Below are 26,831 nucleotides of genomic sequence, written 5' to 3'. Positions count from 1 at the left end.
TGGACGCCGCCGACGAGGACACCGACGACGACGGAATGTAGAATCGCTTAGTCTCGCTTCTTCGACTAAATTCGAAGGCTCGACAAAAATGAAAGTTGTTGTCAATAAAGACTGGTGTTGAACAAACGTTATTAGTGGATAAAGCAATGTTTTAAGACCTTTTGAAAACATTCCATACTCCAAATGGAATGCATCATTCTTGGGGAATTATCCTAATGGACTGTGTAAGCTTAGAAATGCATGTGAAGATCCCCAACTAATAGCTAACATTATCAGAGTTATGGATATTCAAAGATGTCCTTGACATTGCTTTGGTTTGAATCAAAACTCACATCACATGATATAATATGCTTATAACTTAAAAACTTTTAAACCTACAATTTCTATCAAATACTTACAATTTTAGATGATATCTTGGATGATAGGGGCTGTTTCTTTGATTCTGGAAATCCAGGTATCTTTTGTGGTCGTTGCAGTGTTGATTCAAATTTCTGTACATTTAGAACTAAACGCCAGCGTTTACGTATGTGTTCATCCACTTCTTCCTCACCGTCGTGAGGTGTATCTTTATTATTGTTATCTTCCTTGCTATGAGCTTTTGATAAGGAGGTTCGTAACTTTTTTTTTGCCCAACTCTCCCTTGATGCTGTAACTTTTGTTGAAGTTTCCTTAACCTCCATAGGCGAGGGTAATTTTTTCCTCATTTGAACCTCTCCAGAATCATTTCTTATTTTCTTTAATGGCTGCTCGTTAGGATCAATGAAAACTGGCAAATCCTCTTCTAATTTTTTGAATCCTTTTTCAACTATTCCATGTTCACTGATTTTAGACTTTGTCTTACTCTTTCTGCCTTCGTCTTTTTTATTCTCACTAGAATTATTTTTAAGTTTTTGTTTTTTATTTTTCTCTAATTCCATCCTAAATTCTTTTGCTGACTTAGGTCTTGGTATACCGTCAGATATTGAAGTATCTTCTGTAATTTCCTCTTGTCTTATCAAATGATTTTTTTCATCCTCCTTATGTTCACTTTGGGAGATTTTGTCTTCCTGAACTTTTGAGCAATTGGAAGTAGTTTGAGCATTTTTCTGTATTACAGCCTTAGCTTTAGAAGCGAAAGCTTGATTTTGCATATAATTAACAATATTTCTCAATTTTTCATCGTTAGACTGTTGAGAATCGACCTCATGAACTGTCACAGACACTTCCTGTTTGTTAACAATCGTGGTCCCATCGTCCCCTCCCTCATCCTCAGAATTATAATCACAGTTACCTGAAGGCACATCTATTTCTAATATATTTGGAATGACAGAGTCTGAATGTTTATAAGCATCTTCCTGATTGATATCAGCGGTACTTTCCTCAGTATCATTTGCATAAGCATAGCCATGAGGACTATCTGCTATGTGTCCTGAACACACACAAGGTTCCTGATTATCTGTTTGATTTGGCGAAGATTTAAACTCTTTTGGAGTGAATAAATCTTTATGACGATTTGGACTAGGTGGCGTTACACATATAGTTATGCCTTCATTATTATCCTCACCTGTTACAGCTTGGCCATTTACCTGAAATTACAGAAAAAAACTAACTGTAAATGAGAAGTATTAATCTTTGACAAATGCCCCATTTCCATTCTCAATTTTATCACTGTCTTTTTCATCCTCTATACTACTATAAGCTGTTAGCACACCTAACAAATTCATACTACTAAATCTGCAATCTACATAGATTAGACGCGGTATAAGTTATAGAAAATCAAGTTACAGAAAATCTATATAGATTAACAGACTGTGCTCAATGTGTTTAGATTCTAATGAATCCATTTTAATTTTAATGAAATTGAGTTGTTTGTATATTAGGATGATTTTAACACAAGATTGTTAACCATTTAGAGTATGTACAATATGAAGGTCATCGGTATGGGCTTTGATCATTGTTGAAGGGCATACAGTGACCTATTGTTGTTAATTTCTGTGTTATTTGGTCTCTTGTGAAGAGTTGTCTCAACAGCAATCATACCACATCTTCTTTTTTATATTAGCTTTCTGTTCTCCTGATATAAAAAATGTCCTTGAAATAAAGATTGACAAATACAAGATTGCTTATTTTCATTGCTGGTGTCATAATGCATTTTTAAATACATGTCATGTAAATGCAGATTATTATTACCTGAACAGAAGTGCCATGGTCATAGATAACACAACCTAAATCCGTTAATCTGTGAATATAGAAAATATTTATAAGTTTACATGGTTCTTAGCAATGTTATATCAAATACATGTACTGTAAATATATGAATTTTTGTTATGTTTTTTTTTTTTATTATTGAAAGAATTGCAAAAAAATATGTGTTACAAAAAAAAATTGCATTTTAAATTTTCAAAGCATTATTTCTATGCAGCTATTGATGTGATGCAGAAATTTAATTCCATGCAACTTTATCAAAGTCTACTTTTATAATCAGCTTCTTTAATTTGTGTAAAATGATATTACTTTGTCTACTACAATCTAAATAATTTGGGATATCCCTTTTCCTGTATTTTCTTGGTATACATGTCTAGTTTTACTCAATACTCTGGTACCATAACAATGATTCTACTAACTTGTGTTGTGCATCATCCCACCGACCATAACAAAGGTCAATGCCACCAAGGAATGCTACTTTCTGATCCACACATACAATTTTCTCATGATGAGCCCATAGTAAAACACCACCAGCACCATGATCAGGATGTCGTAATATCTAAATATAGAGCATGTTCTTAAATAAACTTGATATTGATAACATTCCCATATTTTTGTCAAGTTTTTAAAACTGAACTGATCGTCATCTTTATCTATAGTTAAATATATGCATGTTTTGTATGCCCCATATGATGTGATCTTTTAAACTTTCTTGAAAATTTAACAAATTTATTAGTAAGTGGGCACATTCTTAACTTCTTTTTATAGTAATATTTTTCTCATTTTGGGGGTTGGGTGCCATTATTATTTTTGTTTATTGTTTTAGAATAGATGTATCCATTGTTTTCATGTTTGAACTGTTTTCCATTTTGTCCACTCTCTGTTATAGCTTACTTTATTTACAGTATGAGTTTTGCTCAATATTGATCATGGAGACTAGCTATAGATGGTGGCCTGGAGTTGTTTACATCGTTCTTCATTTCCTTGTCTCTTTTTGATAGTTGTCTCAATGGCAATTATACCATATATATAAATATATATATCCTTATCTTTTAAAGAGGGGGAATAGGACCTTTATCGGGACTCCAGGATCGGGTGTTTTTAAGCTCGGGATTTCGGGATTGACCCTTTCGGGATCCGGGAATTCTTTTTTTCTAATTTCGGGACTTAGATTTTTTTAAATCGGGACCTCAGGATTTCGTGTTTTTAAGCCCGGAATTTCGGGATCAGGACCCCACCTACCCCCCTCTTTAAAGCATATTTATAGATTATTGTTGCAAGGTCATCTCAATGAGATTGATTTTCTTGCTTGACCCAGTAGGGAGAAAGTGAGAAAAGCAATCAAATTGAGATGACCAATGAAAATCAGTGTATTACTATTTATCTATGATGACCTTATTAATTTCATTGACAACAGCATGTGTGGCTTTAGTTTCTAGCAATAATTTTTCATATTACTCTATTGTACTGAGAAAGGAAATAATATCAGTCTGTCAGATCAAAGGGAAATTTCGTAAAATAGTAATAAAATTATTAATCCTCCCATTCAAGCAACTTACTTTAATATTTTCTGGACATGCCTTGGATAAAATATGTTTGCTGTAGATACTACTGATATTTAATGCTACTGACATTTCTTTGTACAATAAAATAAATACTTTTACTCCTTCTTTCTGCAAAAGAAAAAAATACAAAATATACAAGTTATATAAACCAGAGGCTCTAAAGAGCCTGTGTCGCTCATCTTGGTCTTTGTGAATATTAAACAAAGGAAGCAGATGGATTCATGACAAAATTGTGTTTTGGTGATGGTGTCGGAAAATACGCGAAGTACAAACATTACCATACCGCTTTACTCTGTGATGTTATATTATATGCATTAGCTATCACGACGATTAAACGTATAGAAAAACACAACGCATGATTTATTAAGATTCTTCAACATTTAATGGTGCCGTACCTTTGGATATATATGGATTCAAAGCTGAAGTCAGTTCGTGCTGGACACAAAGGAGCCGTCACGAAGCTACTGGTGAAATTCGACGAGTTAAAGTCAAAAACAGACACAGAAGTTGACGAAGTGAAAGCCCTTGATGATGCCGTCACGCAGAAACAGAAAACATTGATTGACCTGAATAACAGACTTTTGGAACAGACATCGGAGGAAAATCTGGAGCAGGAAATCACCGACTCAGATGAGTATATGTACGAACTTGATTGTAAAATTAGACAAATTCGGAAATTTATTAAGTCCTTTGAACATGTTGAAACAAATACTATAATTTCGCATGATACTGTTGGTCCTTCAACAAGCAGACTTAACGCAGACGCATATCATTTCACACCCGAAGCTAGAGTTGATATGAACAGATGTGCAATAGATTCTATGAACCAGCAGTATTCAATTAACGCCCCTGCAGTGCATACCCGTCCGTCAGAGAATGTCATGTTTCAAGTCCCGTCAGAACCGAGATCTTCAAAAACTAATTACCATAGGCTTCCAAAGTTAGACTTACCCTATTTTAATGGAGATATTCTCAAGTGGCAAACATTTTGGGATTGTTTCGAGTCATCTATACACTACAACGAGACATTAACGCCAATCCAAAAGTTTAATTATCTTAAAGCCCAGCTTGAGGGAAGCGCCGCACAAACAGTAGAGGGATTCGCTTTGACTAATGGTAACTACGAAACCGCAGTACACCTTCTTAGAGATCGGTTCGGACAATCTAGCAAACTTATACATGCTTACATGAAAGCACTCATGAATTTACCCGCACCGACAAATGATGCTTTTAGTTTGAGGTCTTACGGAGACAGATTAGAATCATACGTACGAGGATTAGAGTCACTTGGTCAAACACCAGAGATGTATGGTTCGCTTTTGGTACCTGTAGTTTTGGACAAGTTACCGATTGACATAAGAAAGAATATTGCACGAGAACACGGGAGAGATAATTTGATATTGAACAATCTACGCAAATCTATAACTAAAGAGATCGACATACTCGAAGCTGGAGAAGGAGTCACAAATTCAGACAGATTGTACGCCACTGCATTTTTCATGGGTACGCAATCACATACATTCAACAAGGGTAATTCCACAGACACACGCAAGAAGGTAAATACACGTACATGTATATTCTGTTCAGGTGAGCACTATCCGACGGAGTGCACTGAAGTAACAGACGCAAACACAAGAAATCAAATTGTAAAAACTTATGCTTTAACTGTTTAGGGTCACACCGAGTGGCCGCATGTAAGTCTACAAAACGATGCAAAAAATGTGACAAAATGCATCATACAAGCATATGTAAAGGTAAAGAAGTAATTCCAGGAACGACACCGGAGCCTACAATGCAACAGTCAGCTATAGAGGTAGTTGAAACACCAAACGAGACTAGAGTAATGTATTCATCACAACAGAGTCATAACATTCTCCTGAAAACAGCAATTGCACCAGTTATATATAACGACCAAGAAGTAGAATGCAACATATTATTTGACGAAGGAGCACAGCGTTCTTTCATAACTCAGAATTTGGCTGATAAACTAGAAATTAAACCAACAGAAATAGTCAGCATTCAACTGTCTGCGTTCGGAGATTTATCTCAGAAAGTTTGTAACTTAGACACTGCAACAATACAACTACAGACCGACACAGGAGAGAAGGTGTGTATTAACACACTCACTGTTCCGGAAATTGCCGTCCCAATTAAGAACAATATTTCCCAGACTACAAGGAGCTTGCCACACTTAAGAGAACTTAAACTTGCACATTCTGTGCAAAGTACAGAACGTTTTGAAATCGACTTACTCATAGGCGCCGACCACTATTGGGACATTATCGAGGAGAAAATAATTAGAGGAAACGGACCCACCGCTGTTCAGTCGATCGTATATCTATTATCAGGACCGATCAATAAAAACATCAACCAGCCGTCAACAGTTCTTGTAAACGTCATTACAGACAAGAACACAGCTATTGAAAGCGAGAAAGGCTATTCCACAGAAAGGTTGCATTGGAAACATGACCATCCAGATGATATTCCTTCAGGCATGACCGTTGCCAAAAGAAGACCAGAAAACCCATCGCAATGGCTCGTACAAAGTAGATCGTACATCAACCAATTTGAGGAAACTCTCCAAGGAAGTAACTTGCTACCTAGACCGCCTGAACAAACACACCCTCAACTGTTGGAGTCAACAAGCCACATAGATACAGGACAGGAACTTATAACGCTTAAGAAAATTACCGCTGAGTGAAGTAACTGCGTGTGCTAGAAGAAACATCCACGAATGGACTAAAAGATAAACTGTAATTGTGTTCAGTTAAGGTTAAGGAATTTTATCATTTTATTTGAGATGGACATTAATTTTAATTTCTCTATATTGTGACTTTTACATTTTTTAATATTCATTACATATATATTTCACTTTTGTCGGCCCCCAGAATGTCGGAAAATACGCGAAGTACAAACATTACGTTATGGTAACGTTGTTACCATACCACTTTACTCTGTGATGTTATATTATATGCATTAGCTATCACGACGATTAAACGTATAGAAAAACACAACGCATGATTTATTAAGATTCTTCAACATGGTGATGTGTTTGTACATCTTACTTTACTAAACAGTCTTGCTGCTTACAATTATCTCCATCTATAATGAACTTGGCCCAGTAGTTTCAGTGGAAAATGTTAATAAAAAGTTACAAATTTTATGAAAAATGTTAAAAATTGACTATAAAGGACAATTACTCCTTAGGGGGTCAATTGACCATTTCAGTCATGTTGACTTATTTGTAAATCTTACTTTGCTGAACAGTATTGCTGTTTACAGTTTATCTCTATCTATGATAATATTCAAGATAATAACAAAAACAGCAAAATTTCCTTAAAATTATCGATTCAGGGGCAGCAACCCAACAACGAGTTGTCCGATTCATCTGAAAATTTCAGGGCAGATAGATCGTGTCCTGATAAACAATTTTATACAGTGTCAGATTTGCTCTAAATGCTTTGGTTTTTGAGTTATAAGCCAAAAACTGCATTTAACCCCTATGTTCTATTTTTAGCCGTGGTGGCCATCTTGATTTGATTGCTGGGTCACCTGACTCATTTTTTAAACTAGATACACCAAAGATGATTGTGGCCAAGTTTGGATTAATTTGGCCCAGTAGTTTCAGAGGAGAAAATTTTTGTAAAAGATTACTTAGATTTACGAAAAATGGTTAAAAATTGACTATAAAGGGCAATAACTCCTAAAGGGGTCAACTGACCATTTCGGTCATGTTAACTTATTTGTAAATCTTACTTTGCTGAACATTATTGCTGTTTACAGCTTATCTCTATCTATAATAATATTCAAGATAATAACCAAAAACAGTAAAATTTCCTTAAAATTACCAATTCAGGGGCAGCAACCCAACGAGTTGTCCGATTCATCTGAAAATTTCAGGGCAGATAGATCTTGACTTGATAAACAATTTTACCTCATGTCAGATTTGCTCTAAATGCTTTGGTTTTTGAGTAATAAGCTAAAAACTGCATTTTACCCCTATGTTCTATTTTTAGTCATGGCGGCCATCTTGGTTTGTTTGGCGGGGTCACTGGACACATTTTTAAAACTAGATACCCCAATGATGATTGTGACTAAGTTTGGTTAAATTTGGCCCAGTAGTTTCAGACGAGAAGATTTTTGAAAAAGTTAACGAAGACGGAAGATGACGGACGACGACGCCGGACGCCAAGTGATGGGAAAAGCTCACTTGGCCCTTTGGGCCAGGTGAGCTAAAAATCATATGGTAAGGCATTAATATAAATAAAACAGGTACATGTTATATGCATCAATAGACCAACATACTACATCTTATCTATCACATTTCCATGTTCAGCGAACTAAGGAATCTTGATCAAAACACAATTTGGCATAAACATAGTACATGTATGCATATTCAATATTTTACTTCAAATGAAAATGTGCAATTATGAGCGTAAACCATATTCTTAACCTAATAACAGACAGACAGACAGACAGACAAATGAACAGACCTGTGCAGACAGGAAAACATTCTTTTTGTCTAGTAACCAAAATTCAAATAAACAATACAGTATTTTAGTGATTTGTTTCATTGAAATATAGCCCCACATCACCTTTTATTTAAATTCTATAGTTCTGAAATATCCTATTTATAGGTTGTTTTTAACTAGTGTTAACTGTGTCATTTTATCAACTTTCTATAGTCTCCATTATTTTTGTACTTTATTGGGGACTTTGCTGTATAGAAGTAAAACTAATCTACTGCAACGAAACAATTTCTTTCAAGAAACCTCGTGACAAAGTTTGACAGATTGTTGACTAAATGGCATACCACATATATCGTCTTATTTTTATAAAAAGCTGGATATACTATCTCAGCGGAAGAAAATCAATCAAAGAAAAACACATATCAGAGAATCAATCAAACTTAATTAAATTTCAAACTGATTTCAAGGGTTAAATCAATTGTCCTGGAAAAGCTGAATTAATACGACATAAAGAGATCTATTTTCAAATAACACTTGATTAATTGTAGCAAAAACTTCATTTCAACGCCTAGAATGTAGAATGATTCTGAAATTTATTGGAAGGATAATCAAACATTAAAGTTGTTTTAAAAACTAATCATAATGAGTTGTGATGTTGTCTTACAAATTTCTTTGACAATATTTGATTCATTTTAGATAAAGGTATTTTATTGCAAAAAACAAATACATAGACTTTTTTTGCAGATTTCATTATAATATTGCATGCATTAGCTGCATGTTAATAAAACAAATTTAAAACACTAGCTAAAGTTAAAGCTATTGTGAATTGATATTCATGGTTATTACTATAGTATTAATGAATGGGTGTTTTTATAATGGCCCTGTTATATGTCCAAGGTCTGTAATAATGGTCGAGGAAGTCTGAAATGGCCCGAGGCAATGCCGAGGGCCATTACAGACATCCAAGGCCATTATTACTGACCAAGGACATATAACAGAGCCATTATTAAAACACCCATTTCTTAATACATTTATTAACCAACTGAATAAAAGTGTATGTGTTAATATACCAAATATCCAAGATATTAAGTTGACAGAAGTTATGTTTTGAAAAACAGGATGAACAGTGATCCCTATATATGGTTCTTTAATGTTGGTTGCTGGTTACTAAATTAAATAAAATACAAAAAAGTATTATACTCTTTACAATTTAATTTTATTAACTTTATTAAAAACCCTAACTGTGCTTTATACAGACAAACCAGGCATTAATACAGGGCCATTACAGAAAAACAGGGCCATTACAGAAAAAACAGGGCCATTACAGAAAAACAGGGACATTACAGAAAAACAGGGCCATTACAGAAAAAACAGGGCCATTACAGAAAATATATAATTTTTAATAAACAGTCATTTTTGGCAATAATGTACTTAGTTGGTTAATAATGTAGGAAGAGATCTATAAACATTTATTTCCGTTCCCACAGTTACAAAAGTTAATATAAAGAGAATGTTATTTTGTCTTTTTTATTATAGCTTCAAATATACTGCTTAACAAAAGAAGACACTTGGACAGAATCTCCCTTTCCACACATTTTTCTTAAAGTTCATTTGACCCTAGAAAGCAGTTATTATGTAGTGTATTTCTTTTAGAAATTAAATGAAAGATTAAAAAAATTCAACCTGCACTTTCTAAATGATATTTTTACAGTGTTGTAACTTGTACTACTTTTGGGACAACTATATCAAAATTATGAAAAATATCATAAGCTCTGACTCAAAATATAAACAATTTAATGTTAAGGGTTGTTGAATTCTTTTGACAGTTTCAGACATATTGAATTTAAACCTTTTTCAGACTTACCAAATCACCACTTTACTTTATAATTCATAATTAACATAATTTTAGTGTAATTTCATCCCCTTATTTGCTATTTTTTTTTTTTTTTATAATTCATTTTTTGTATTTATCATGGATTAACAGGCATTTACATAAATTATCTATAGTGGCACATAATAAAGCAAGCGAGAAAAATAAGCATAATCAAGCAAATAAGAGTAAACAAAAATAATACTAATAATTCCAATTTCAAAAATCCAGGCATTCAGATGGTGCCAAATGTCTGCTACAATATGACAGCCCAACAATAAATGCTCTATGCTTTCTGGTTCTTCCTTGCAAAATGTACATAAATTACACTGTACACGGTTCATCTTTAAAAGTAAAGTATTAGTACCTAAAATACGGTGAATCATTCGGTATTGAAACCAACAGAGCTTGGTATTATTTGCTATTTAAGACATAAAACATTAAGAAATAAATTTGGAAGGGATAAGAACAAAATTGCTACTAGTACACTGTTCACATTAGGGACTATACACTGTTCACATTAGGGACTATATTTGTAGACAACACAAACCGTAGGATGATAACTGTGTTCTTGTACCATTTGCAAGTGACATAATAGACAAAAGTATTCATAAACTAGAATATGCATGGGTTGTCATGCTAAGAAAACACTACCCATAAATAAAAGTAGCCGACAACAGGAAGTAAGAGTCTGACAGATCAATAAGTGTTCATCTGTTACGATTTATCATTGTCAAGCTGCTGACCAACAATGAAGTCATTCTGTTAAGTAGTATTGTCAAAATGTGTGACAAATAACAGTTTATTAAGATCATTCAACATATTGAATATTCAAAGTATTGGCAAATACTAAGGAAGAAGCTGTCTGACCATGCCAAAAAGCAATCAAATTTTACGACTCCTCAGAGTCAACTGCAAGAAGCAGACCAAATACAAAGTTATTTAAAAAAGATATATAACAAGAATGTGTCCAAAGTACACAGATGCCCCACTCACACTATCATTTTTTATGTTCAATGGGCCATGAAATTGGGTAAAAAATCTAATTTGGCATTAAATTAGAAAGATCATACCACAAGGAACATGTGTACTAAGTTTCAAGTTGATTGGACTTCAACTTCATCAAAAACTACTTTGACCAAAAACTTTAATTTCTATGTTCAGTGGACCGTGAATTGGGGTCAACAGTCTAATTTGGCTTTAAAATTAGAAAGACCATATCATAAGGAACATGTGTACTAAGTTTCAAGTTGATTGAACTGCAGCTTCATCAAAACTACCTTGACCAGAAACTTTAATCTGAAGCTGGACAGATGGACAAACAAATGGACTGACGGACAGACGGACAACAGACCAGAAAACATAATGTCCCTCTACTATAGTAGGTGGGGCATATATCATAAGTGGGGCATAAAAAGAGAAATAACAAACAAGTTATAATTTATACAAGATTTGATTTAGTAAGACAGTAAACAATATCACGGGGAAATTAACTGTCAATCTGTATTATGCCACTACTCGTACATTTTGTGATAAACATATCTTTTAAAATAGATCTAGATTATGTTATCATGCAAGAGCATTAACATTTTGCTATTGCTTCCAAAATTTGTAGTAATAATGCTCTCTAGGTCTGTAATGGAGTTATCTGGAATATTGAACTATATTACAAGGTGTTGTTTGCAACAAATCAATTATCTTAAGAAATTTGACCTTATACAGCACAGTAAGTCAGTTTCATGTTTCATGTTGAAATGATGATTGATGTCTGTTAAATGTCCTGTGGCAAATTAAATGTGTATTCAGGATCATCAAGTTTATGATCCCTGATTTTTAAATTGCTACTTCACATAGTAACAATTTCGAGGAAGACATGTCATCCTATTCTGATCGTGAATGCCTAGTGTTTGCTCTTACTCCTGAATGATCTGTGCTGAGATGCAGCAAAGAGCAATTTTCAGTCTTTTGTTTGCCCAAAATGAAAATCACTATAGAAAGGTATGGATTATTTTTATCCCTTCAATCATGTCAATAGATAAGGGAGAAGGGGGGGGGGGTGGTGGTGTTTAATATGACTTACAGCTTTTCTCTCCAACACTTTGTCTAGTCTCCATCTATTCCAATCCATAGTATGTCGTTTCAGGTAAATTTCAGGACTCAACCTGTAAAATAAAGATCACTGAGTCTGTCAACACAAGCTTTGTTTACTAAAGAATACAAAATGAAAGTCAATGTAATTACTTCCATGTCTTGTTTTTGTCTAAAACTAGGTGTTATTTGTATACTTATCGTTCATATTAGCACAGTGCAGATTTTTTCATTGTGTTCTTGTTTTGGGACAAATGGTTTATATATAGTTTAGACGGTTTGTATTCCTATTTGAATGGTTTAACACTTCTTTTTTTTAGGGCCCTTTATACTAGCTTGCTGTTTGGTGTGAGCCAAGGCTCCCTGTTGAAGAGCGTATTTTGACCTATAATGGTTTACATTCACAAATTGTGACTTGGATGGAGAGTTGTCTCACTGGCAATCATACCACATCTTCTTATATTTATAGATAGTTAAAGTGGGAGGTTTGCGTACATGTAATATAAAAGTAAAGTAATGTAGTATGATTGTCAAGAGACCACTATCCACCAGCTTTTAAATGAAGTGGCATGGATGTAAGCAAAAATAAGCAGCCCTATGACCTTCCACAAAACACCTTATCGCTATTTGAAAAACTGTCCCGCTTGACCCAGGTATATGTCCTGCTTGAACTTTTGACGTTATAAAACAATTACATTGCCATTGTTGTGTCAGATATTTTCTATTATGATGACAAAATCTTATGGGAACTTTGTGATGTCCAGTATAATAGGTGGACAAATAGTGATAATGTGTATGTAAAAAAAAACATACTGTATAGCTAGTACGCAATAAAAGGACCCACATCAAGCTTTTGTTTAAGTAACAATAAAACCACTCCAATTGTTTCTGCACCAAGTGAGGCAATCAACACGGCCAATCAACATATGTGTGTTGTTTGAAATTGTTTTTCTTTATTTGTGCATCTTGTTTTTCCAGATAAGTCAAGTGTGGATTGTTTAGAATATACTATAGCTAAAGAATTGTCTTCTTTTCTTGCACCTGTCCCAAGTCAGGAGCTTCTGGCCTTTGTTAGTCTTGTATGATTTTTAATTTTTGTTCATTTAGTTCATAAATTTACATACATGTATTTCAGAGTTTAGTATGACATCCATTATCACTGATCTTGTACACATTTTTGTTTAGGGGCCAGCTGAAGCACATGTCCGTGTGCAGGATTTTCTCACTGTATTGAAGACCCCTTGGTGACCTTCGACTGATTTCTGCTCTTTGGTCGGGTTGTTGTCTCTTTGACAAATTCCCAATTTCCATTCTCAATTTTCTTGTCTTAAGATGTTAATATATATGTCTAGTCACTCTATTTCCTGTGTAACACCATTACATTTTTATATCCTTGACAGTTGACATTATTTCTGTCTAGACTATAAATTTGATTACTGGTAATTTTTTTAGTAAATCTTGGAAAAACAAGTGAAAAAATAGTCACAACATTTTTCTAATTAATGGATAAGTAGTTCTAATTATAGATTCAATCTAAATATTTGGACATAACAATATGATTATGATCTTTCCCTGTAATGTCCATCAGGAAGAAAAGAATAATTAAAATTTAATTTCCAACCTTCCCTAAACAGGATGTAGGAAACCTAATCCTTTATTTTATCATATTGTTCAGTAGAACTTTATCATCTAAGCACTTCAATGTCAAGAAGACTAGAGCTATATAGATTATTTTGTTAGAATTTATACAACTGCTAGACAACTGTGTCAATATTATAAAATTACCTGATTTATATAAGCAGTCTGTAGTTCTTTTCATTATGTTTTGACATTAGTTCAATTACAACTAAATACACAAGACCTGAGCATAAAATTTACTAAATACTGTCACAGATTCATTAATTTTTGGGGAAAACAATATTTGTGGATCGAGGGAAACTTACATTTTTGTGGATATTTGATTTGATATATTGCCAATCTCTGTATAGAAAGCTTTTATAAAATTTGTAATTCTTTGATTGTTTGAATTCATGGTTCCCTAGACCTATGCCTGTACCCATGTAACCCACGAAAATTGGTATCCAACTAAGAATAATGAATACACATGTAGAGTCAGTACACATCAATCATATGACCAGTGTCAATATATACAGATACTTTATCTGCATAAAGACTTGCTACATCATCAACCAAAAACAGTAGGGACAATATGAGACCCATATTTGGTCCCTGAAATTCCCCCAAAACAGTGAATTCATATAAATGAATAGGATCAAATAATTTGGTCATTTTAGTTTAGTTTAAACATATTTATTTATAATGGATTGGGAAACAAGTTTTGCAACTTATATTAATCCCTTTCCACTTGGGGGGTGCGAGTGCTGCCTTAAGCTTGTAGCGGCATAAGCCTGCTCTTTTTTGAAATCTACAAGGATGTCTTTAACGTGCAAGAGATATGGCTCTCTCTTAACACAGGTCAGCCATTTATCGTCCCCTGCTGACGGACTATCATCGTTTCCTCTAGTGCAGTGTTGGATGGGAACAGACACAAAACAATAGAATGTGTACAGCTAAAATCATCAGTAGAGGATAGTCATGGCTATTGTTATAACCGAAAGCTATAAAGAGTCATTGATATAGCTATCAGAAAGATATGTATGGTTATAAGTTATAACAATCAGCAGAGGGGTCAAGCAATAGCTCAGGATACTCTCGCCAGTCTTGGTTCTAAACATCAAAAGGACAGTCATAGCTATAGAAGCTATAGCCAACATTAGGATATTCATGTGAAGTTACAGAACTAATACACATTTTATGGGGGCAAATTTATATCATAGCTATAGCCACCAGTTAGACATACTTTAACAATCAGCATGATAGTTATACAGTATAGCATTCAAATAATTAATTTAGCTATGAAGTATAGTCCAAAAAGTTCAAGGTACTGAATAAAGCTTTTAACAATTAATACATCTCTGTTTTTCCGCCAGTGATCAATGAGACCTTTAATATCCTTTGTTTGGAGATTATAAATGTTCCAATCCGTCAATTCCATCAGGATTTGACTTTCATTCTAGCCTTAATCGTATTTATTCTCACATCTTACATAATACTAGCACCATTGATTCATTATCTTCAAATTCATCGTTTTTCTAGGGAATTTGATGTCAATTTTTTACCACAGATTAATTTTTAAACTAAACACCACTTCAGAAAAATCAAACAACTTAAATTGATTTTCCAATGCACAATTTGTTAAATAAATCTAATAAACTTCCCCTTGAACAGACAAGATAAATATGGCAATTCATTTTATTGTATTAATTTCTTATCCAATCAAAATTAATTTCAACTTTGTCTGATATTCAGGTTTGTTAAAACAAGAAATTCAAATTTTATTTCATATTTTACTTATCAAACTACATCTTATTCCTCTTAACCATAAATATAAACTAATATTATTTAAAAGTAATGTTCCCTTATCCATACATACTTTAGAAGTCATGCTTTTTATTATGTAGGTTGGTGTCTCATTTTTTCATGTTTCTCACGCAGGACATACTGGTAGACAAGTTTTTTTTTATGTTGTTAAAATCTAGCTTTTAACTTATAATGTTCAGGTTTATCAATTGACCTTTTTACACTTTCTGAACCTATTTTTTTGCACACATGTACACATATCTATTTTGCCAAGTTTCAGTGGATTTCTGGTAGAAAGTTTTCAATCAATAGCAATTTCTGTTTGATTTTCCTAGCATTTTCGTTAAGTTTTTTATATAAAAGTCTGACTGATATGCACTTGAAAATTAACAACTAGCTTTCCCAGCAATTTAATCTTTTTAAAATTAATTAATCAGTCATAACAACAAAGCAAATAATACCAATATCATTTTCTCTTTACATATATATCTTTATTCTCACAAACCAAATTACAAAGGTATAGAGATAATTATACATATTTCAATACAATTACATAAATAAATAATGTACGAAAGTAAATAGAGGCATTCACATTTGTTCACTCAGAAAAGTTCAATTTGTTATTGATGTCCTTAATAAGTTTAGATAGTTCTTTCAGTTCTGTACATTTTTTGAATTCATTATGTCATAAAACTTCAATGTGTTTGGTCTATTTGCAAGCATGAACCACAATTCAGCATTAAAATTATTTTATAATTCATCATTATTCATTTAGACCTTTGATCTGGTCCAGGTACACTTTAAACCTTTGATCTGGTCCAGGTACACACAGTTTATATATTGATTGATTATTAGTCATTGAACTTAAAATTTATAACTGATGTAGTTTGATCCATTTATAAAGATTATACTGATATTAGTCTCCGAGTGCACCAGCTTGTACGATATTTCGTGGGAGGATAGGTGTTTTTTTTTCAAATTTTTAATTCACTAATGACCTTTCAAGTACACAATGTAACGGGTTGCTGAATTGGTAGTTGTCATATATACATGTATAACAAAGAAGAATTGTTAGAAGTTTGATAAACCCTGTTTGATCCTTAAATAGATATGGTACACAGGATACAAAGATCATCCAGTCCATCAGGAAGTCTAGGAAACGATATAAACTTTTTTATTAACAGATTCAAGTAGCATGTTGCACTTTATCACTAAATTAATTGATGCATCTAATATCTCTTAACAACATTAAAAGGAGAACAATATTACCAGTTAATGGTTTTGTATATACCTTATCGCTATTTGGAAATCTGTCCCACTAGAACAATCCCTTCTGAATTATGATGTCAAAATTTTACAGAACTTTTGTAACGTCAAGTAATCATTATAATGGCAGACAAATAGCGATAAGGTGTAATACCTCTCCCTCCCAAATAATTTAGAAATGGATAGCCTCTTCAGGTATTTAGAAATATTTAAGTTTCCTACTGTGAAGATATTCCTGTATGTCAGGTATCATTCCCCCCAAAGGACACAATAAACTTACCACCAATCTGTAATAAATATTTCTTCTTTGGCACTCTCTAAGGCTTCTGCTACAGCACTAAAGTAGGAACAACCATCAATAAACCTACAATAATTACACCGTACAATGTATACGTAATATAAACAAGTGAAACAGTGACAGACAGACAGACAGACAGACAGACAGACAGACAGACAGACAGACAGACAGACAGACAGACAGACAGACAGACAGACAGACAGAGGTAAAAACATTTATCCCCACATTTCAAAGTAGGATATAAAAGGATTACCAATGATACATTCTACAAGAGACTTCACAAAGATGTGAACACCTTGAATATGCTGTCAGCCGACAATGCATTATATATATTATGATGACCTGACATAGACCTATAGCATACCCATGATACCAATTGAATTATAATTGGCTGTATCATGGAGAGCTGATTCTGACATGTTACTCATATTTGTCATGACCTGCTAACCAATACAGGACAACAAAGATGATTTCCAGATATTTCCATAGAAACAAATAATTGCATTAGTTATACTAGTTTGATCTATGCCATTACATACATTCAAATCCCCAATGTATGTATCAATGTTGGATAGTTTTCTCATTGGCAATCATACCACATCTCAATATTATTATATTGCCCTTATTATAAAGGAAAACAAAAAACAAAATCTTGCAATCTAATTCCATGTTAGAAAGATGACCTTTATATGATCTTTATCATGTTTATTGATAACCTTCTTTTCAATATACAATAATGTAAATTAATATACAATAATATTGGAATAATATATACAATGTACATATTCAATGATAACATCCTAATGTAATGAACAAGAATATCCACATGGAAATAGTTAATGAATTATTACATGCAGAATAAGTTTCATCATCATGATACAGATCTATCTACTATCAGATAGCAAGCAAAACACAACCATCAGAAAAAATCTAAAAAAAATACACATTTTGTAGCATTCAATCCAGAAAAATCCTTTTATAAAATATCGGTTATCAGCAGATTCATTTTCATAATGAAATGCATCATAATAATGATGATACTTCAATATAAAACAGAATTGAGTCTTGTATCATTATGACCATTGCAATTTATTCAGTTTTTAAAATTGTATCTTATGTGTAAGTATGTAATCTTAAGTCAGGACTGATTCATATTCATTCAAGTTTTTAACATTTAAGGAATGACTGTAATATTTTTTCTGTCTTTGAAGAAATAACATAAAAAATTTGGTGCACACTGAATAACGCGCCTAGCGGGTTATTTAACAGTGTGCACCACATTTTTTATGTTATTTCGAATAGACAGAAAAAATATTACAGTCATTTCTTATAATTTAATTCTAAATTCCATTTTAAACCGTAGAAAACCATGAAAAATTTTGACGTCACGGTCACATGACTAAATTATGTCTATGGGCCCATAACAAAATAATGTCAGCCAATCAGAAGACGCGTTACATCCAAAATTAAATTATTAAGCAATATGCATCAACCATAAACATCAATTATAATGAATACAGTGAACTTTGTGAGAACATTCAGTGACAAATTTAGTCCATTTTCTAAAGTAAAAATTCAAAAAGTAACAGAAACATGACTCTCTACCAGACACATTTTGCCAACTCTATTCAAACCAGTCTTTGTACTTAGTGTACTTATATTCAATGTGCTTATCAGAAAATAGGCAATTACCAAATTTCAAACCATAGAAATATCATATAGAGAACTCTGAAGCATACAGAACCATCCATTTAATTTTCTAATTAATTGCATCCTAAAAACCCAGTTATTTTTTTAAAGGAACATAATGCAGCTCTTTCAATTCAATAAATTATTCTGTCTAATATCAATATAAAGACCAGAAACACAACTAAATAATATCAACTGTTCAATAATTTCCATATATATAATGACCTATCCCACTAATGATGTACCAGCTGTAGTGTAATTCATTAAATAGTATCATTATCAAATATCAACGAGTTTTAAAATATATATCATATACCATTTAGGTATACAGCATTTTACCACAAATTCAAATAAATCACTTCATATTAATAATTAGTCCTGTTTTTGTAGACTATCAAACAGGGGAAAAATAATTATTATTTTAATTTGTGTTGTCTTTTAATTTACCATTTGACTATTCTAGTACTCTTGTGATATAATTAAATCTTCTATTCTGGAAATCATTACTATCCATGTGTCATTTTGTGTGACATTTCATCGGCCACAAAAAGATGTCAAGAAATCTAAATATATATATATATAAGTCAAATAGATTAACCAAGCAATGTCACAATAATTTCCACTCACAAAAACACATGAACATGCAGACTTGATTTTTTTTAAGTCATTTCTTGAAAAACAAACTAAGAATTACCGACCTACAAGGGCTGAATAGCCAGTCAAAGTCCTTTTAAAAATCTTCCATCATCATCAAACTTACAACCATTTTCATATCCCTAAGTATAAATGTATATACATGTACTCTTATTCCTTACCATTTGGCATATGAGTTTTCTCTTACAGGTGCAAATGAATTAAATCTGTTTCTCGTTGTGTAATCTTTCCCCATACCAGTAGATACAGCTGTTTCTATACTAGCCTTCCATTCCTCGGCTTTTCTACTTGTCCAACATTTAGCTAATAGATTCCTGCAAATAACAATATATCAATGCTAATACATGGTATTCAAGTAAATTATAATGTTTGATCAATGAACCTTGAAAAGTTTATAATTAAAACAATAAAATATTTCAACAATCAATTGTGGTTTAGATTTTAACAATGTTAAATGGTACATTAACCCATCCGGCACATATATAGTAAGCAGCCTTATAGGTGTTTATACAACTGCCACAATAAAGCTTAGCTCCAAATCTAACAAGAAAGTGCAAGTTACATTGCAACACACTAAGTATAATACTCTAAATATAAAATGTAAATAAATTAAAGAATTGAAAATAAAATGTTTACCTTATTAAAGATTTGCACTAAAAGTAAAAAAAACTGCATGATATACCATTGATTGTAATTTGTTAAGTATGACTGTATGTAACAGTCTTACGAACAGTAAATTAAATTTTAATCAATGGGGCTTTGGATAGAAATTTCTTATTTAAAATTGAAATGTCTTAAAATGACGTTGAATTCTACTGAGATAATCAGTAGACCATGAGAGGCCCATTTACCTAGAATTTAGTCATCACTTTCATTGACTGTCAGGAATTAAGACATTCATTTGAATCTGACAGCCAATAAGGTCTCTATCAGGCAAGCAATACAGGTTTTCCAACTTAAAAATGCTTCCTTAGAATTTCTTATCAATTTTTTTAAAATACCATGGTGGAACACCAATTAGATCTATTAAAATTCCAACTTACCTTGAAAGATTGCTAATGAGTAAACCATGTGGAGCACCAGTTGCACCCATTCCTGTTTCAATTCTAAAATCTGTGTCCATCAACATGACATCACATACCAAACCATCTCTTGGACGGATGTAAGCAACAAAGGAGTCTTTGACCACTAACCATCTAGAAAGTAAACATGACTTTTTTTTTTTATCTAAGTCTAGAATGACTAGAAACCATACATTTTCAACTTTAAACTTTTTGCAAACTTTTTGCTGTTGATAATATGAAATCATTTATGATTCTTTCCTTAGTATCCTTAATTTGAGTATTTAAATTTCCCACTGGAAAAATGAAAAATAAAACCTTTCAAACTAGATCTAAAACCTGAATAGCAAAATATTTCCTTTAAAAAGTATTTAAACATATAATGGATTGGAATATCTATTAGTACCATAACATCTAATATATGATTACATATAATATTCCAAAAAGATGTGCTTATTGTTTTATTACAATTAAACTATCATCCCTATTACAACTATATGCAACCATAAAATCTAGAATCCACTTTTGAAATCATTAAGAAAACAAAGCATGATCTGTATTACCTTTTCTTCCAGTTTCCAGCAAAGTGGAATTTTTTCAGACATCCACAACAGCCTATACTGATCCTCCGTCCACCAGAACACTTCCTGATTGCCCCCTCTCGCCATTTCTTACCCAGCTTCTTAACAAATGACAGCTGACTAACTTCGAAAAACTTTAACTAAAACAAGATAATAAGGAAACTCTGTAGTAATTGACATTGATGTTACTTTAACATGTGAAACTTCAAGCAATGATGAAAAAATCTAGATAATTTGGGTTATCTGTTTACTTTAAGTAAAATCAAATATCTTAGTATTTTGCCTGAATAATTAATCATGCTTCTTTTACATGTATTTGTAAGATCATTTAACAAATTATTCTGGTGAATTTTAGATGAAAAAAAATAAACATGAGCACTATTTGACTATAAGGTTAAATGACAGATAGATTTCTTTGCTGAAAGTTTCAAGCATCTATGGCATTAAGAATTGATCTCAACTACACTTTTGCAATGCGTAGGTCAGAACATGCTTTTAAGCAGTAAAAGATCATTATGCAATATGAGTTTATTTTATTTCTAGATAATTCATTTTTGTTTGAAATCATCACCTATTACATGTATTATTGTCTTATGTTACAAAACATAATAACCATTTTTATGATAAAAATGAAAAGACAAAAAAAAAACACCCAATAAAGCTGATTCAAATAACATCTTTATCATGTTTATTCCCAAAATGGTTCATTTATGATCTATTATGTAATAATAAGTTCATATCAGTAAATCAAAAATATCAAATTACCAAGAAAATATCATCCCAAATGACTTCGTAGTTTTAAACTGACAAGATATACAATCATTGCATGGATTGAGATCTGTTTTATCCATAATTTAATAGCCAATCATTTTACAGATTACATAAAAGACCCCAGACAGCCAATCAATGGTTAACTTACAGTTTCATGATGACTCCTGTAGACGTTAATATTCACTAGATTCTGTAAATAATCTTCTAAATAATTCTGTAAAATAAATAATACCTTACATTTAGAAAAAATGGCATGTGTTTATATTGAGCAAAGGGCACTAATGTGAGATTATTTTTTTTTTAAATCATAGAAAATGCTGCATAAAATGCTATAAAAATTTAGAAATTGGAGCTTCTATTTTCCACAAACCTATTTCCCTGCATTTTTGGCAATTATATATACTTCACAAAATTTTTCGAATTTAGGGGAAATATATAACTAGAGGCTCTCAAGAGCCTGCGTCGCTCACCTGTTACTGTATTTACTGATGTCGGCCATCTTGGTTGGTAGGCGGGGTCATTAGACACTATTTTAAAATAGATAACCTAGTAATGATTGTGGCCAAGTTTGGTTAAATTTGGCCCATAGTTTTAGAAATGAAGATTTTTGTACAAGTTACAAAAATGACGAAAAGTTGTTCAATATTGACTATAAAGGACAATAACTCCTTGGGTTCTCTGACAAGACTTATTTGTAGATCTTACTTTGCTGAACATTATTGCTGTTTACAGTTTATCTCTATCTATAATAGTATTCAAGATACCAATTTTAGGTCAGTAACCCAATAACGGGTTGTAGGATTCATCTGAAAATTTGTGAGGGGATAGATCTTATTCTGATGGACATTTAAATCTTGAAAGATTTGCCCTAAATGTCTTAATTTCAAAGATATAAAGCCAAAACTGCATTTTACCACTATGTTCTAATTTTAGCCATGTCGGCCATTTTGTTTGGTAGGTGGGGTCATCGGAAACATTTTTTAAACTATATGCCACAATTATGATTGTGGCCAAGTTAGTTTAAATTTGGCCTAGTAGTTTCAGAGAAGAAGATTTTTGTACAAGTTACAAAACATGACGAAAAAGTTGTTAAAATTGACTATAAAGGGCAATAACTCCTTAAGGGGTTCTTTGACAATTTTGGTCATGTTGACTTATTTGTAGGTCTTATTTTGCAGAACATTATTGCTGTTTACAGTTTATCTCTATCTATAATAGTATTCAAGATAATAACCAAAAACTGCAAAATTTCCTTAAAATTACCAATTCAGGAGCAGCAACCCAACAACAGGTTGTCCGATTCGTCTGAAAATTTCAGGGCAGATAGACCTGATCACCAATTTTACCCAATGTCAGATTTGCTCTAAATGCTTTGGTTTAAAGATATAAGCCAAAATATACATTTTACCCCTGTGTTCTATTTTTAGCCATTGCGGCCATCTTGGTTTGATGGCCAGGTCATCGGACACATTTTTTAAACTAAATACCCAGGATGATTGTGGCCAAGTTTGGTTAAATTTGGCCCAGTAGTTTCAGAGGAGAAGATTTTTGTAAAAGTTTACGGAAGACAGACAACGGACGCAGGACGCCAAGTGATGAGAAAAGCTCACTTGACCTTTCAGGTCAGGTGAGCTAAAAATGTACATGCACATATCATTAGTCTTAATAGCACCCCAACACTGTTAGATCTGTAAATTTGCCAAAGCAAATTTTTGTTCTTCCCTGGCTGGGATCCAAACTCATGCTACTGAAATATCCTGGTACCAAATCGCCTTGCACTACACCTGGCGCCCTAGACTGTCACCACTCAACCACCTAGGATTGTCAAAAATCAAGCTTTTGGTGGCTGAGTGTTACCTTTCCTTGTCAGTTTTTATCTAGCATTGTTACAAAGTACATGATATATTAGGCATAAGTCAAAGTCTATGCCTTATACATCAATTATCAACTTTGAACTTGTACTTCAAGTGAAACAATAACTTCATCCATAATTGTTTTGCAAGCATATGCATCAGCACATTAATTTGATTAAATATTTAAAATATTTATACATAGTGTTTACAATTCCTGTGGCAGTTGGTCAGATATTTTTCCTTTTTACTTGTAGTGTGAACGCAGTGGTTTAAATTAGACCATTAGACCATTAGAGATTGTTAGGATTAAAGATAATGTGAACACTTACTGGTTTTATTTAGATCTACCTTAAAAATTCTAGCGAGTCTAAGACCCCTTTCACACTAGGACATTTTCATCGATTTAAACTAGACCGGTTCACTTTAGATCGATTTAAGGGCTAATGTGAACGCTTTGGATCGATCTTCAATCGGTCTAAACTAAAACACCAAAAGAGGTAGTTTAGTTTGAATCGATCTAAAGTAAACCGATCTTACTTTAAATGTGAACGCAGAGATCGGTTTTAACTAGTACGATTGAATCGAAAATAATGTATGCGCATGTACAGCGCCAAAACTATCTCAGACGTTCATCATATTTCTCTGTTTACAGACATTTAAAACAAACTGAAAACATTTCGTCTTCGCCATCGCATAGATTTACGAAATCTGAGTCTTCTTTTCTTATGATGATTTTTTTTCTTTTCAGGAACCGCAATATTTTGTTGTGTTGAAACTTCGTTAATACCGATATTTTTTTTCAAAATTTAAGAAAACGGCAATAACACCTGTAGATCTAGGAGAAACAATAACTTTATCCATTTTTATTTCAAGTGTGTGTGTGTCAGAGTATCAAAAGATGAATTTTATAAATCTGTTCTATTTATACACAATGTTTACAGTTTTACGGGTGAAAAGGTTAGATCTATTGCGTTTTTAATTGTAATGTGAACGCAGTGGATCGATTTAGACCGATAGAGATCGTTATGATTAAAGATAATGTGAACGCTAACTGGTTTTATTTAGATCGATTCAAATTAGATCGATTAAAAACCAGATGCTCCGCAGGGCACAGCTTTATACGACCCCAGAGGTTGAACCCTGAACGGTTGGGGCAAGTATGGACACAACATTCAAGCTGGATTCAGCTCTAAATTTGGATTGTGATTAAATAGTTGACACAGCATAGGTTTCTGACACAGAATGAATGTGTCTAATGAACTTAAAATTTTTGTTTTGCCTTTGAGCAATTCACTATGCTGTTGAATATTAATCCTCTCAAAAAAATGTTTGAAGAAATATTCTTTTTATTATGAAATCTGAAATGAGAAAAATTGACACCCCCCTTTTTTTCACATCCCCCTTTCCCTTATTCCAAAACTGATCTCAATTCAAATTTCTAATGGCCCCTAACAATAACTACTCATTTAAATACATCATAAAATATTAAAATGTAAAAAAAGTGCTTGTTATCACTGAATGGTAAAGATTGTTTTAATTTATCAGTTGGTAGTAAAAGTGATATACATTGTATATTGTATAAAACAATGATTTTAGTTGATTCAACAACTAATTTGGACAAAGAAAGATAACCCAATTGAAAATTTCTTGCTATTTCGCAATATTGTGCAATTAGATATTTCTTGCTATTGTGCAATACTGTGCAATTGAAAATACTTGCCATTGCACAATACTGTGCAATTGAAGATTTCTTGCTATTGCGCAATACTGTGCAATTGAAAATTTCTTGCTATTGCACAATACTGTGCAATTGAAGATTTCTTGCTATTTCTGAATACTGTGCAATTGAAAATTTCTTGCTATTGCACAATACTCAATATGATAATTTTGGAACCTGATTTGGACCAACTTGAAAACTGGACCCATAATCAAAAATCTAAGTACATGTTTAGATTCAGCATATCAAAGAAGCCAAAGAATTCAATTTTTGTTAAAATCAAACTTAGTTTAATTTTGGACCCTTTGGACTTTAATGTAGACCAATTTGAAAACGGGACCAAAAATTAAGAATCTACATACACAGTTAGATTTGGCATATCAAAGAACCCCAATTATTCAATTTTTGATGAAATCAAACAAAGTTTAATTTTGGACCCTTTAGGCCCCTTATTCCTAACCTGTTGGGACCAAAACTCCAAAAATCAATCCCAACCTTCCTTTTGTGGTCATAAACCTTGTGTTTGAATTTCATAGATTTCTATTTACTTATACTAAAGTTATGGCGCGAAAACCAAGAAAAATGCTTATTTGGGCCCCTTTTTGGCCCCTAATTCCTAAACTGTTCGGACCTCAACTCCCAAAATCAATCCCAACCTTTCTTTAGTGGTCATAAACCTTGTGTTTAAATTTCATTGATTTCTATTTACTTATACTAAAGTTATGGCGCGAAAACCAAGAAAAATGCTTATTTGGGCCCTTTTTTGGCCCCTAATTCCTAAACTGTTGGAACCAAAACTCCCAAAATCAATCCCAACCTTCCTTTTGTGTTCATAAACCTTGTGTCAAAATTTCATAGATTTCTATTAACTTAAACTAAAGTTATAGTGTGAAAACCAAGAAAATGCTTATTTGGGCCTTTTTTGGCCCCTAATTCCTAAAATGTTGGGACCAAAACTCCCAAAACCAATCCCAACCTTCCTTTTGTGGTCATAAACCTTATGTTAAAATTTCATAGATTTCTATACACTTTAACTAAAGTTAGAGTGCGAAAACTAAAAGTATTCGGACGACGACGACGACGCAGACGACGACGCCAACGTGATACCAATATACAACCAAAAAATTTTCAATTTTTGCGCTCGTATAAAAAATGCTAGTGTGAACGGGGTCTAACACATTGTTTATTTAAAACATTAAAGCAGTCTTTGATTCCCATATCTGTAATTCTATCAAAATATTAAAACAATCTTTTTTTAATTCCAACATCTATGTAGTTCTGTCTCTGGTGAATAGCTGTCCTGAAGGCAATCCAACCACATGTGATCTTAATTTTCAGAAATTTT

The 26,831-nt window shown here is 32.7% G+C and overlaps 1 protein-coding gene across 2 annotated transcripts in view; it reads right to left on the bottom strand.

Annotated features, from left to right (window-relative positions):
• LOC143048066 (phospholipase D1-like) overlaps nucleotides 1–26,831 on the bottom strand; it is a 62,839-nt gene that overhangs the window by 12,236 nt on the left and 23,772 nt on the right. For both annotated transcript variants that reach the window (XM_076221508.1, XM_076221507.1), the window contains 10 exons: nucleotides 22,065–22,130; nucleotides 21,128–21,285; nucleotides 20,547–20,699; nucleotides 19,665–19,817; nucleotides 17,143–17,226; nucleotides 12,169–12,250; nucleotides 3,744–3,857; nucleotides 2,604–2,743; nucleotides 2,170–2,218; nucleotides 399–1,565 (listed from right to left, as the gene is read on the bottom strand). In XM_076221508.1, coding sequence (XP_076077623.1) covers nucleotides 399–1,565; nucleotides 2,170–2,218; nucleotides 2,604–2,743; nucleotides 3,744–3,857; nucleotides 12,169–12,250; nucleotides 17,143–17,226; nucleotides 19,665–19,817; nucleotides 20,547–20,699; nucleotides 21,128–21,285; nucleotides 22,065–22,130 — 2,166 coding nt within the window. The remainder of the gene's footprint in view (nucleotides 1–398; nucleotides 1,566–2,169; nucleotides 2,219–2,603; nucleotides 2,744–3,743; nucleotides 3,858–12,168; nucleotides 12,251–17,142; nucleotides 17,227–19,664; nucleotides 19,818–20,546; nucleotides 20,700–21,127; nucleotides 21,286–22,064; nucleotides 22,131–26,831) is intronic.

Source organism: Mytilus galloprovincialis, chromosome 10 (genome assembly GCF_965363235.1).
Source record: "Mytilus galloprovincialis chromosome 10, xbMytGall1.hap1.1, whole genome shotgun sequence".
NCBI lineage: Eukaryota > Metazoa > Mollusca > Bivalvia > Mytilida > Mytilidae > Mytilus > Mytilus galloprovincialis.
Note: the sequence above shows the minus strand (reverse complement) of the source record. Positions and strands in the feature narration are given on the sequence as shown.